The 14,809-nt window shown below is 42.2% G+C and overlaps 1 protein-coding gene across 1 annotated transcript in view; it reads left to right on the forward strand.

Moving 5' to 3' along the window:
• The window catches only part of AIG1 (androgen induced 1), a 231,044-nt gene that overhangs the window by 181,438 nt on the left and 34,797 nt on the right, over window positions 1-14,809 (forward strand). The window contains exon 4 of the mRNA XM_024748021.1: window positions 8,418-8,533. Coding sequence (XP_024603789.1) covers window positions 8,418-8,533 — 116 coding nt within the window. The remainder of the gene's footprint in view (window positions 1-8,417; window positions 8,534-14,809) is intronic.

Genomic DNA, 14,809 nt, shown 5'->3' on the forward strand with positions numbered 1-14,809 from the left:
CCTAATGAATTTGGTCTTTTCTGAGCTGAGAGACTCCACGTTTGTATTAGCCTAATTGAAATGCATTCCCAAGAACAGCCAGCCGTCTGTTGGGGCAAGGATCTTTGTCTGCTCTGTTCTGGGATATATTTAAATACCTGAAATCGTGAGGGGCACATGGCAGGAATACAATCAGCGTTTACTGAATGAATGAACAAACAGGCAAGCTTGGGGAGCAGTGTGTGTCACAGTAAAAACACAGATTTGTGGTCTGGTAGATCCGAGGTCTGAGGCTGGCTGCCCCGTTTACTAGTTCTACATGACCTCTGACAAGTTAATCCCTCTGTTCCTCCATTTCTTCATTTATAAAATGAAGGTGAAAATACCAATTTCAGGGCTTCCCTGGTGGCACAGTGGTTGAGAGTCCGTCTGCTGATGCAGCAGACACGGGTTCGTGCCCCGGTCCGGGAGGATCCCACATGCCGCAGAGCGGCTGGGCCCGTGAGCCATGGCCGCTGAGCCTGTGCGTCCGGAGCCTGTGCTCCGCAGCGGGAGAGGCCACAACAGTGAGAGGTCCGCGTACCGCAAACAAACAAACAAACAATTTCATTAGAGCTGCTGTAAGAATTAAACATGATGCTGGTGCAAAATGTTTAGCATAAAACTGAGCTTGTTTTAGTAGCTCAGGAAATGGTAGCCATTCTTATCACTGTGTATTTCTGCACATAAATGAATGACGGGGAAAGCAACATACGACACAGAGGGATGAATGAAGTGATTACCGTGTTTACCTATCATATATATGCTTTGCCAGAATTAAGACTAGCTTTCTTTTTTAACCTTTCCCCTATGCTGTTTTCAGTATTATGGTAATTATTAAAGTAAAAGAACAAACAATTTCATTAGAGCTGCTCTAAGAATTAAACATGATGCTGGTGCAAAATGTTTAGCATAAAACTGAGCTTGTTTTAGTAGCTCAGGAAATGGTAGCCATTCTTATCACTGTGTATTTCTGCACATAAATGAATGACGGGGAAAGCAACATACGACACAGAGGGATGAATGAAGTGATTACCGTGTTTACCTATCATATATATGCTTTGCCAGAATTAAGACTAGCTTTCTTTTTTAACCTTTCCCCTATGCTGTTTTCAGTATTATGGTAATTATTAAAGTAAAAGAGAAAAGAGTAGAAACGGGGAAATTGTAGGTAAGCAGGCTGAGGAGAGGTAGGGGAGAGGGGATGCTGAGGAAAACCTAGAAGAAAGTCATGGAGAGAATCAAGTCCGTTTCTTGAGGAAAGAGCGAGAAGGAAGGAAAGGAGGAAGGAGTGAGGAGCATGTCGGTAGATAAATCTCTCCTCTCTGCAGTCCGTCCTCCACCCAGCCTCCAACTTGCTCTTTCTACTATTAATACCCAAATATGTTTCTCCTGTGTCTGTATACCTTCAACTCTATGGAGGAGTTTAAGCCTATAGAGCTAGCTCTGCTTCTTACAGGGCAAAGTCCATATACAAGTCTTCCACATTATGGCTTCTGCCTACCTCACCTGTCCAGACGTAAGTCTTCATGCTCTTTCATGTCCTACAACGGTGACGGTCCCTCGGTGGTCTGTACTGTGCTCCACACACCATTTCTTCTTCTTGGCCTTGTGAATGAACTTCTTCCTTTACCCTTTCTTCTGCTTGTGAAGCCCTAGTCACACATAAAAACCCGGTTGAAATGTCTCCTGCTGCATGAATCCTTCCCTCAACCCGCCCTAGCAGACCAGATCACTCTGACCATTGCACTGTTGCGAGTCTGCACGTCTGAATGCATCTCATCATATTACAATCACTTGATCATCTGAGGGCAGTAATTCGAGGTGCTCTTCTGTGAGAACCCCAAACGCTAATTGTGATATGTTCACGGAAGAAGTGAATATTAGGTCATTTTCAAGTCGCTGTTACGTTTTAAGGTACAACATGGGTTAATTCTGGACTCACATTCACAAAAAGAATTCCTTTTGTTGGCCCACAGGCTGCTGGGCTGAAAAGAAGGCACCACTCTGGAGCCCCCCAGTAATGCCACAGATGCTTGGCACCTTGTGGATACCTTCATTAGGAAGATTCAGGGAGAGATATTAACTTCTCTCAAGTCATATTAAAAATGCTTTTTAAATGCAAAAATAACAGCCCAGTAAAATGGTGCCACTGTCTTAGCGTAATTGTTTCTGTAATGCATCATTTGCTCTTAATTGCAAGGATATGCATGGCTTGGTTTAATGCGTGGCACTATTTTGTTTATTTGGCCTCATTATTAAAACCATATCCTAAGAGCTGTCGGGGCTAATGTTAGAACTGGATGAGTCCATAAAGCATTCTGGAAATGCCTGGAACATATTGGCGCTTGATAAATATTGGTTCCACCTGAATCTGAGTTTCTGCCCCTGGGTCACTTTTCTAACGTCATTCTGAGGCGCCCGTGTAAGCGCATCTCGGACGGATTTGACAGCCGGCAGGAATGGGTATCCAACACCACACAGGAAAGGCACAAGTTAAAAAGCTCTGGCAGTTTTTGGGGAGATTCTGTGTCATATTGTACCGGCATGACCACATTAAAACCAGCACCTCAGCCCTTAGGAGAGGGAGGCCCGTGACGTGGGAAAGTTCCATTTGACTCCTGGAGGCTGGAAACTACTGAGGTTAAAACGGGCAGTTTTCTGTCACTCAAAGCACTAAAATATCCCTACTGTGAAGAGAGTGAGGGAAGGTGGCGAATCCTGAGCTGACCCATCAGTAAAATTAATAACGACAGTTTCTGGTGGCAGGATAAGATATTTGGTCAGGGTTTCAGAGTTAAAAATGTAGGTTTTTTAGAGCCTGCATCAGCTTTGTTTCCAAGCTTCCTGGGATGACATTGCGGTGTCCTCACATCCACTGACTCTGAAGTTATGCTTGTTCCAGGGGAAGCCCCACCCCAGCTCTGTGCATGCCCCACCCAACGCTGCTTTTCCCTGCGTTCATCAGACGTTTGCCTTATTTGGAGAGCCCGGAAGATTTGCAAAGCTTAGCATCAGTTAGTGTTTTGTGATTTTTTTTTTTTTGCCAGTCTTTCTCATGTCACCCTTCCTATCGTTTTTAGAACACATTTTGCTAACACGATGGGCTTTATCTTCAAACTTGGAAATTCCTTCTTGCTTTATTACAGCACAAAAATTTCTATTTTAATCCCCTTTTACTCTAGATGTGGTTAAGGGGAGGGGGGGAGCAAAGGAACAAAATATTCATGTTACAATATGAAATTAATAAGAATTATTAATTTTACCTTTCTGTATCCTAGAGCAGTTTTCCATATTATTTTTATTTATGATATACCTGTCAATTGTTAGGACATCATAAGGACTCTCCCTCACCGCATCCTCCCCAGCAAGTCTGGTCACACCTCTAGCCCTGCCTGCAGGCAAGTACCCACAAGAATGCAGGTGCTCTGAACGTGTACACACACACACACACACACACACACACACACACACACGCACACAGCCATCCTTCAACTTTTTATTTACGATCAAAAGTTGTTGTAGGATAGGGGCTTCCTTGGTGGCACAGTGGTTGAGTCTGCCTGCCAATGCAGGGGACACGGGTTCGAGCCCTGGTCCGGGAAGATCCCACATGCCGCAGAGCGGCTGGGCCCGTGAGCCATGGCCGCTGAGCCTGCGCGTCCAGAGCCTGTGCTCCGCAGCAACAGAGGCTGCGATAGTGAGATGCCCACGCACCGCGATGAAGAGTGGCCCCCGCTTGCCACAACTGCAGAAAGCCCTCGCGCGGAAACGAAGACCCAACACAGAGATTAAAAAAAAAAAAAAAAAGTTGTCATAGGATATAAGAAAAACTAGATATCCTGACAACCATAAAGGCAAGAACTGTGGTCTACCGTCGTGGGGACCACCATGAGCACTACTCCACTGGAAGCCAGTAAACCAAATGCCGCAGCACAGGCTCTGGACGCGCAGGCTCAGCGACCATGGCTCACGGGCCCAGCCGCTCCGCGGCACGTGGGATCTTCCCGGACCGGGGCACGAACCCGCATCCCCTGCATCGGCAGGCGGACTCTGAACCACTGCGCCACCAGGGAAGCCCCAATCTCATTTTTAAGGAGCTCACCTGGCAATTTGATGCATCCATTACTTTGAGGACATTCCCAGAGGTCTGCCTGCACTCTACAGATGCAAATAAGTGGATATGGGGTTGCCGGCTCTCTCATTATCCAGGTAGGCAGGGGCTGGTCTGGCACACCTCGTGTTCAAAAGCTGCTTTTGCTTCCAAGGAAGAAACAATCCTTTTTGTCTTTTTTTTTTAATTCGTTTTTATTGGCAAATAGTTGATTTACAATGTTGTGTTAGTTTCTGCTGTACAGAAAAGTGAGTCAGTTATACATATACATATATGAACTCTTTTTTAGATTGTATTCCTGTATAGATCATTACAGGATATTGAATAGAGTTCCCTGGGCTATACAGTAGGTCCTTATTAGTTATCTATTTAATATATAGTAGTGTGTATGTGTCAATCCCAATCTCCCAATTTATCCCTCCCCCGCTTCCCCCTTGGTAACCATGTTTGTTTTCTACATCTGTGACTCTATTTCTGTTTTGTAAATAGGTTCATTTGTGCCATTTTTTTAGATTCCACGTATAAGCGATATCATACGATATTTGTCTTTCTCTGTCTGACTTATTTCACTCAGTATGACAATCTCTAGGCCCATCCATGAGGCTGCAAATGGCATTATTTTGTTCTTTTTTATGGCTGAGTAATATTCCATTGTATATATGTACCACATCTTCTTTATCCATTCCTCTGTTGATGGACATTTAGGTTGCTTCCATGTCCTGGCTATTCAAAAGATACATGTATCCCACTGTTCACTGAAACAATTTTTAATCTTTGTTCATATGGTATGGTAGCAGTACTCTTCTATTTAAAAAAAAAAAAAAACTTTGGAGAGAAGGAGAAAGACCAGAGAAATTGCAGGTGAACAGAGTCCTCAAATCTTGTCTAATATTTTTTGTGTTGTACACTCTGACTGCAGCTCTGATGCTAGAGCTCTAAAGTAATCTGGAGTGCTCCCATAATGCATTCGCTCCACTTGCCTGAATCTGTACTGTCACACAGCATATATTTTTATCCTTCTATTTATTCCACAGCAGAGTTTATTATAAAACTTCCCTTTAGTTTATAGGCTACTGAATGCCATCACAGGTAATGAAAATATTTTTCCCCATAGCAAGTCCAGATCCTTCTTGTGTCATGTAAATTCATTTCTTTAATCTTGTTAAATACCATTAAGTTCCTCCATCAATACCTAAACTTCCTATTCATCTGTCTTTCCATTTTTCTGGCAAAAGATCACCTGTTCATAAATCAAATAATTTAGCATTTAGAAGGTACAGCTACAATTTACAGATAATCTGTTCCAGTGCATAGGTGTGTCTCTCATTGTATGTGAGATAATTTATGTGGTACAGGCGCCTGGCATTAAATACTATTGAATCACCTGGTGAAACGGTAGTTCTCCCTCAATTATCTTTCAGTCCTTCTGATTTCATTTAGAAGAGTCTGTATTACATTCTAGTATGTCTTTAATGCCCCTCTAATACTGACTAACATCCCTATTTAGCAGGCCTCAGAATCAAACAGGCAAACATGTCTATCAAACATTTATTAAGATCAATTCGTTTTCATTGTATTTGTTTTTGTGGTTATCTTTCTTAATGTGTTCCATTTATGAGAGTTTATAAATCTCATAAGTTTTCCTTTAAATATATTTATTTAAGAAAAAATGTGAATTGACTAAGAAAATAATTTTTGCTTTAAAACTCAAGTAGCATGAGACAGGACTGCGTTAGGACTTTTGACTTTAGTAGGCACTTTGCATTTGTGGGTCCCTTCCTCCATATAATATTATTCAGAATGCTATATGCCACAGGAAAGAACTCATTTAGTAAAATACGTTTTTCACAGTGAAAATCTTTTTATTTTGAGGCTCAACCAAAAAATAGTTCTTGTCTGTTGAGAGACATCGTAAGTGATCTTCAGTCATGCACTCCCACAGGTTTTTTGAGTCAAAGATTATTTAACTCTGATATCTTCTAAAGATATAATTCTAATATAGAAAGCAGAGCATGGAATTTGGAGACAGACGGAATTGGTCTTGAACCCTCTCCAGACTTAATAGCTCTGTGATCTTGGGCAAGACAATTACCTTTTATGAGTCCTTATTATCTCATCTGCAGGATGGAGTTGGTAACTCCCACTTAAGATATGGTTTTGAAGATTAAATTATCTCCACCAATATTCATTGAGCCCCTCCTATGTGCCAGGCTCTTTTTTAAGTGCTACAAATACCACAGTGAACAAAACATAAGCTTACCATTCTTGTCCAGCTGATGGTCTTACATGGAGTTGAATATTTCCTTGCTGGTTCTTAAGTCATTGAAGCAGAGTGTTGCCCGGGAGTGGATTAGAACTGAATTTCGTGTACTCCTAGTTCTAAAATAATTATCCCTCTTGCTGCTACAGATTTTGAGTCACAATTAGCTACCAAAGGTTACTTAGAGATTCAGCAAGACCTTTTGTAGATTTTTTTACCGATTCTTTTTTTTATTTTTATTTTTTTTAGTTCATAAAACTTCAGCTACCTTCAGGGAAACATTCGCTATAAATATTTTGCACTATTTTTACCTTTGTTAATATATACTGTTTATCTGTAAACATAATTTGCATTATAAATTTTTAGAAAGGCAGATACACATTCTTCAGTGCCTGTAAATTCTTGATGATAAACTGTTATCCTCATATAACATTTGCTGCTGGCCAGACTGACATAGGCACAGCTAGCCACCAAAAGATCTCTTGTCCTCACTTATGGAACAAGTAGCTCCTTTTTAGTGGTGATGATGCCAGAAATGGAGTGATCTGGAGAGATTTTCATCTTTCAAAGAGATTTTTTTTTTTGCCTGGCATCACCAAAGCACATCCTAAGCTTTCCAGGTATGACATCTGATGATCAGCAAGTAGGCTAGGTAAAATAAAGTTAACTGGATAACAAGAATATTCAGGTTAGTTATTTGAACTTATATAACTTTATAGAAAAATGAGTGAATTTTTACTCAGTTTGGAGCAATGGAGGAACAGGTAGAGCTTAGATATTTTTTAATATTAATGGGTCAAAAATAACATCATCAATCTACAACCCACACAGGCTATTAAGAGTCAGCATTATCTTCAGTGTAAACGTTTCACTTGCAGGTGTTTTTCTTCTACACATGTTTCGATAAGTCTTGGCCTTAGGGCTAACCATATATTTGCATTTTACATGAATGCACTATTGTAAAACTGTTGTTGGCATCTCAAATTGTTGCTGAAATTCCAGGCCAATGTTATCTGAGGTGACTAGATTATAGTGAAAAAACCCAATAAAATAGATCTTTAAAATACATACTGTCTCTGTTTTGTACATTTTGTGTGGTTCCCTTCAGAGCTAATTATACAGTTTTAAAACAATAACAGAGGGCTTCCGTGGTGGCGCAGTGGTTGAGAGTCCGCCTGCCGATGCAGGGGACGCGGGTTTGTGTCCCGGTCCGGGAGGATCCCACATGCCGCGGAGCGGCTGGGCCCGTGAGCCATGGCCACTGAGCCTGCGCGTCCGGAGCCTGTGCTCCGCAGTGGGAGAGGCCACAACAGTGAGAGGCCCGCGTACCGCAAAAAACAAAAAAAAGAATCAGTTAAATAAATGTTGGTCAGGGAATTCCCTGGCGGTCCAATGATTAGGACCCGGCACTTTCACCGCTGGGGCCCAGGTCCAGCCCCTGGTCGGGGAACTAAGATCCCACAAGCTGCTCGGCCAAAAATAAATAAATAAGTAAATAAATAAATTAAGTAAATGTTGGTACATCTATAAAATGGAGTTTTAAGCAGCTCTGGTCAGCGTTTATATTCTAGAAGTATTTCTATAATTGCATATCAAAAAGTCTCATGCTTTAATCCCAAACAAAACTGCATGCACAGTATGATCTTAACTTCTTAGCTGCGTATAAATAATATGCACAAAGAGTGAGGGAAAAGAACGTGTAGCAAAATATTAACAGTCGTAATTTTTATTCCTTTCTTATGTTCCAACTTTTTTCCCCTATATATCTTTCTATAATTTCTATAATTTCCTGTAACGGGCATAAAGAAAATACAATTTTAAACATTAAGATATAGAAGAAAAAGAAGGGGAGCAATTGATAGACTGCAGTTTTCACGTCCATTCTACCTCCCAGGTGAGCCATATACGCTCTCTGCTGCGGCACTTTTGATAGAAATTTACACTATCCATTCTCCTACTGAAGACAAATAGCTAATTAGGGGTGATGATAAGAACCTGTGTCACCTGGTCTCTGTTCTTTTTCAGCACACGACGGTTTTGCCCTTTATATTAATTGAGATGAGGACATCACACCATGCGTATCCCAGCAGGAGCAGCGGACTGGCCGCCATATGTACCTTCTCTGTTGGCTATATATTATGGTAAGGACAGTGCCTGCTGGGCTTTCTTATTGTATTCGATTTTGCACTGCTAAATTTGAGCACATATTTCATTATGGATATAATCACTAACAGATTCACACTGCGTGCCTCATTTGGTCCAAGACCTGGGCTTTGTCTCATTTCCCCAGATGCTTATATTTTTAGAAAGTATATGCCAAACCTCACACAACAGGAATTTGTTGAACAATTCCATGTAAGCAGTGGTTCTTCCAAGGCTACATTTTTCAACTCTTTTTCAAACTAAATGTTTTTCTTGGACATCAGTTTTATTGCTTAAGGGCTTTTTTGCTTGGGATTTTTTGTTGTTGTTGCTTTTTTTGGGAGTGAGGGAGTTGTAGCAAATGCAAATTAGGACAGAAGAAATGACCTCTTAGAGGAGTGACTTCTATCCTCTAAGTGAAACAAGTGAAAATGTACATTTTCCTGAGTCAGTTTAAAACCTTTCCCAGAATTCGCTATTACATATAGCATGCATCTAATGGTTTTGTTTTGAAAAATTGGGGTAAATAAATAGCAGGAAATCTCTACTTGGTCTGTTGGGCATGAATAAGCCCCAAGTGTGAGGTGCCAAATTTATCTGGTAAAAGAATTTTTGCCTGTTGAGTTTACTTCACTTTAATTTCAGTTCTAACCATGTTTTAACATTTCAGAATTATTTATCTTAAGATAATTTCTTATTTCTCTGTATAATTCCAAGTGCTCTTTGATATATTAGCGTACACAGAAAAGGTCTCTCCCCTCAGCATTTCCGCCTCTTGGGACTCTCTTGTCCTGTGTTCTGGGTCACCATCACCTCCTTTAAGTCTTTAGGACTGAATCACGTTCTTGCAAACCCAGGACTGCACTTAATCCCACCAAAATCCTGGAGCACTTTGGGAGGTCCAGTCCCTGTGGAGCGTTTTGCTCCAGCCAGTCCAGAGATATAAAATAAGGGTCGGTACAGTACTTCACATACTTTGCCTGAATGATCACATAATGCTCCAAATCTGAACAAAAAGGGAATTCGCTTTTAGGAAGCCACGCCCTGTGGCTGGATCTAAGGGGACATCCAGGCTACAGACCCCAGAACAAACATGCGGTCATGTTCAATTCCATCTGCCACTTCATTGATGAGTCACCAACTGTTCACGAGGACTGGGGAACGTTTGTTTTCCTAGTGACTTTTTAGATTTTTTTTTCTACCCAAAACATTAAGTATTGGCTTTCTCTGAAAGAAAAAATTCAAATGATCCGGGCTCACAGGTGAAGTGTGACTGTGAAATTATATCTTAAAAATGAATTCATGTGCTTTATACATAAGAACTTGATGTTCAAATGACTCTTATCTTTCAGAAGAGTCAGGTAGGAAAGCTAACAGTTATTCCAGGGTTGCTACGATGTTTACAACACGTCTGGAACTGCCTATAGATTTAGTTTAAAAATCAAATGCCCAGGCTTCCCTGGTGGCACAGTGGTTAAGAATCCGCCTGCCAACGCAGGGGACACAGGTTCAAGCCCTCGTCCAGGAAGACCCCATATGCCACGGAGCAACTAAGCCCATGCACCACGACTACTGAGCCTGCACTCTAGAGCCGGCAAGCCACAGTTACTGAGCCCGGTGCCACAACTACTAAAGCCCGCAAACCTAGAGCCCGTGCTCCGCAACAGGAGTAGCCCCCACTCTCCACAACTAGAGAAAGCCCACGCGCAGCAACGAAGACCCAACGCAACCAAAAATAATAAATAAATAATAAATTTTGAAAGTAAAAATAAAATGCCCTTCCCACCTCTCCCCGCAAAACACAGTCTCATTACTTTGCACTCATATTCACTTATCTGTGGGAAGGGAGGACTTTTACTCTGGGAACTCTGGGTGTATTTCTGTGAATTCATTTATATGCCATTAAATTATCTGAATCTTGTAGAGCCCCAGAGATTTTAGGAACTACATACTTTCTGATGGCTTTTCTTCCACTGTGGGTGCAATCAGTCCACATTCCAAAGAGACACGTGGGAAATACCACATAGTCTTCATTGTAGACCCCCAAGATCCCTCATTAAAATGAAGCATTACTCACGCTTTCTGTGCCAAGGGCGGCCTGCCAGCTCTGCACCCTCCCTGAGCAAACCAGTGCTTGTTTGGACACGTATCTGCATTAACCAGCGAATTCTCCCAGCTATGTTCTGAGAAAGCTTTCAAAGTAGACTTTTTCCTTTGGTGTTCTGCCCTAGGCATTCATAGCTATGCCAAGAGCTAAACAATGCCCTTCACACCATGTCACATTATACAAACCCAGGGATTTTAATTGTTATCAAAAAAGTACTGAGTTTTACTCCCTTCCGGACTATCTCAGATGCGACGTACCAGTGACACAACAGCAAAAGGTTCAGGATGTGAAATCTTTACCATACCACATACCAGGGTCGTTCTGGACATTCCAGAACCTTATGCCAAAATGTAAGAAAGCATTCCTCTTGTCACAGGCTAATTATAAAGTAGATCTCCCTTAAAATCCTCTGTGTGGTTGAGCTGAATCTATACCTCCGAGGCTGCTGGCCAGCCTGCCTGTCTGCTTGGCTCTGATTCTAGCTTGCTGCCCATTTTCACAAGTCTCCCTACCCGTCTGAATCTGCTGTCTTCCTAGGTTTGGGTCACGAGAGTTGAGAAAGCGAGGGACACCAGAGCTTTCCCTCATGGACTAGAGCCCACTGAGCTCCCACGCTCGGTGGCTCCACTTCCCAGCCCCCATCTCAGTCCGACCCAAGCTCAGCATCTGAAGTCATCCCAGACCTTCCCTTGCCCACCTCCACCTGTCTTTCCACTTACCCAGGGGTCTGGGGCACAAATATCCCCTGACCATTGATGGGGGGCTCTTAACTCCCTTTCTGTACACGTCTCCTCCACCATCACTCCTCCGTGCATTTCTCTGCACCTTATTTGTGACATTTCCTCCTAATGAGTGAGATGATCCATATTCTATGCAGGACACAACACAGAAGTCCCCTTGGTTTCTAATGCAACAGTAATTATCAGGAATTGTACTGAGTACCATTTTGTCGACTGCTGTGCCAAAAGCGATTTTAAATATTACTGTATTTAGTTCCCCACATAACACTTTGAGATGAGCGTTATCTGGCTCATTTTACAAATAAGGACACCAAAGCTTAGACAGATGATGTGGCTTGCCCAAGGAAAAGACACTATTTTTTGTTGTTGCCAGAACTACGGTTGACCCTTGAATAACGTGGGGCTTAGGGGTGCTGACCCTCGCCGCAGCGGAAAATCCGAGGATAATTTTACAGTCAGCTCCATATACGTGGTTCCTCTGTATCTGTAATTCCTTCATATCTGAGGTTCCACATCCGTGGAGTCAACCACTCTCAGATCATGTGGTAGTGTCGTTAAGTATTTACTGAAAAATATCTGCATCTAAGTGGACCATCGCAGTTCAAACCCATGTCGTGCAAGCCCTGGGGTGTGGCTGCAGAGTCTATACAGTGAACCATATATTCTCTACCCCTTCTTACTGTGTGAAGGGTAACCCTATGGGTGAACAAGTCAAGTGAGCTTTTAGTTTTTGTTTTGAAGCAATACATCAGTAGCAGCCGGGTCTAATCGTTAAGGCCACTTCCTGGGTTTGAATTCCCACTCCCACACTTAACCTTTCTGGGCTTTAACTTATTCGGACATAAAATAGGGACAGGGATAGTACGTACCTCATGGGGTGGTGGTGAGGACTCAGTTTCTCTATGTAGAGCCCATAGAATTATGCCTGGCAGACAGTAAAAGTTTCTGTATTTGCTATTATTATTATTATTTCTACATTTGCAGTTCCGAGAAGTTCCTCAGCAATAGTAGCAAGAGCACATGTTTTCTTCTCAAGGGTCTGAGAATTTTAGATACGATGCTACAAGTCCTGATGCTACAAGTCCTTTCTCTTCCTTTACTCATTCTTGCTCACTTACACACTCTTCACTTTAAGAATCCAAAACAATAAAGGATATAAAAATACAAATTTGTTTTTAAGTTTAAAAGGATCATCAGGAAATCTTGAAGGAGGGGCTGAATAAAACAAGTGAACTTTAAGATCACGGGATGCCGACTGTTGTCACCCTCCAGTTGACAAATTCTACAAGAGCAGACGTCCTCACTCCACCTGGTGCAGGACTCCTGGTGGCCAATCTGTTCCTTGGATGTGGTGCCTCCTCCCCAGCACCTCACATCCTTGTCTCCCTGCAGTATTCCTGCTGCTGCAGCTCTGCTTTTCAATCTGCAGGGCACACAAACAGGAAACCACTGCAGATCCTAGGAAATTTACATCCCCAGGGATTCAACAGTGGGTCCCCTGTGCGCTGAGGAGTCTTCTTGCTGCCTCTGGCCATCACCCCCTCCCACGGTGGTTCTCATTCAGCCAGAGCCCACCTGAGATCTAAGGGGCCGTGCATAGTACATGCTGACCACTAAATGCAGGGCACAGTCAAAAGAAAGGAGGCATTAGTGAAGTGGAGAAGATGGGTCCTGGAGTGTCTTCTCGTAGATAAACATTTCTTATCACTGCAGTGAGCTTATATAAAGCAAAATAGAAATTTCTGTTGTCTCAGGGCCCTAGTTGTTTTTGATAGATTCTACACTCCAAATCCTACTGCCCCAAATGTGTCCATTGTCCAACTTTCCAACCTAGAAAATAAAACAAAGTAAAATCATAGTGAAGTGTGCTCTTTCTTTTATGATATAAACTTAAATTGTCCAAAATCAGAATTTTATCACCACCAAACTTGATTATGCCTCAGCCGTGCAATTGCAGATTTTTTTTTTGTTTTCTTATTGAAATGTTTCTATATTTCCTCAAATTTTTGCTGGAAACATACATCACTTTTAAACTAGAGAAAAAATTCTTAAAAATAAAAATAAGAGTGTACTCTAATTAAGAAGTCTTGGAAAGAATATTAAGCCATGAACGAGTAAAATTTTTTTGCATAAAATTTGCACCTGTTTCACTAAGAAAATTAAATTTCAGACCACATTAAACTCCTGTTTAATTGGATGTTTCTTCACCAGTTAAACAGATCTGGCCAGCAGATGACCAGCATTTTCTTCTGTTCAACTTGAATCTTTCACTCAACCATAACTGCCTACTCTGTTGACTTTTACATCTGGGATAGTGTGTGAAAGTTTTCCTAATTTCCTGGCATCGGAAAACTGGAACCAAGCTGAAAGAGTGATGTGCTAAGTGCCTCCCATTCTGAAGAGAGATACCTTTCTTGGGTCTTTTTTTTTTTTTTTTTTTTTTTTTGGTACGTGGGCCCCTCACTGTTGTGGCCTCTCCCGTTACGGAGCACAGGCTCCGGACACGCAGGCTCAGCGGCCATGGCTTACGGGCCCAGCCGCTCCACAGCATGTGGGATCCTCCCGGACCGGGGCACGAACCCGTGTCCCCTGCATTGGCAGGCGGACTCTCAACCACTGCGCCACCAGGGAAGCCCCCTTTAATACTTTTTAACTTCAGTGTGTGATAGGCAAAATAATGATACCCAAAGATGTACACATCCTAATCCCCGGAACCTGTGACTGTGTAACTTCACATGACAAAAGAGACTTTGCGGATGTGATTACATTAAAGATATTGACCTGAGGAGATTAGCCTGAATTATCCTAGGGGGCCCAATCTAATCTTAAAAGGAGAGACCCTTTCCCAGCTGTGGCCAGAGAGAGACATGACTGGGAGAACAGTCAGACAGACGTGCTGTGAAAAGGACTCAAACGACATTTGCTGGCTTTGAAGATGGAGTAAGAAGCTATGAACTAAGGAGTGTGGGCTGTCTTTAGAAGCTACAAAAGTCAAGGAAACAGATTTTCCTCCAGAGCCTCCAGAAAGGCATGCATCCCCACCAACATCTTGATGTTAGTCCCGTGAGACCTGTGTTGGATTTCTAATTAGAAGATAAATTTGTGAATTAGTTTCAAGCCACAGAGCTTGTGGTAATGTGTTACAGTAACAATAGACAACCCATACACTTGAGCAAGTCATTTAGTCTCTGTGGACCTCAGTTTCCCCATCTGAAAAAAAAGAGGGTGATGATACTTAGGCAGGATTGCTGTGAGAATCAGAAAAATGGGTACAAAATGCCTGCCACGTGATTGGCACTCAGTACAGTATCCATTGTTGTTGATCCGTGTTTATGCTAAGAATACTCAGTCCTTAGGGAGCCTGAATGAGCCCCTTTCTGCATGTTTCTTCACTCGTTAACCTGTCATGCTACTCTGGCAGGTAGAGG

The sequence above is a fragment of the Neophocaena asiaeorientalis genome, unplaced genomic scaffold (genome assembly GCF_003031525.2).
Source record: "Neophocaena asiaeorientalis asiaeorientalis breed wild unplaced genomic scaffold, Neophocaena_asiaeorientalis_V1.1 scaffold123, whole genome shotgun sequence".
NCBI classification, from domain to species: Eukaryota; Metazoa; Chordata; class Mammalia; order Artiodactyla; family Phocoenidae; genus Neophocaena; species Neophocaena asiaeorientalis.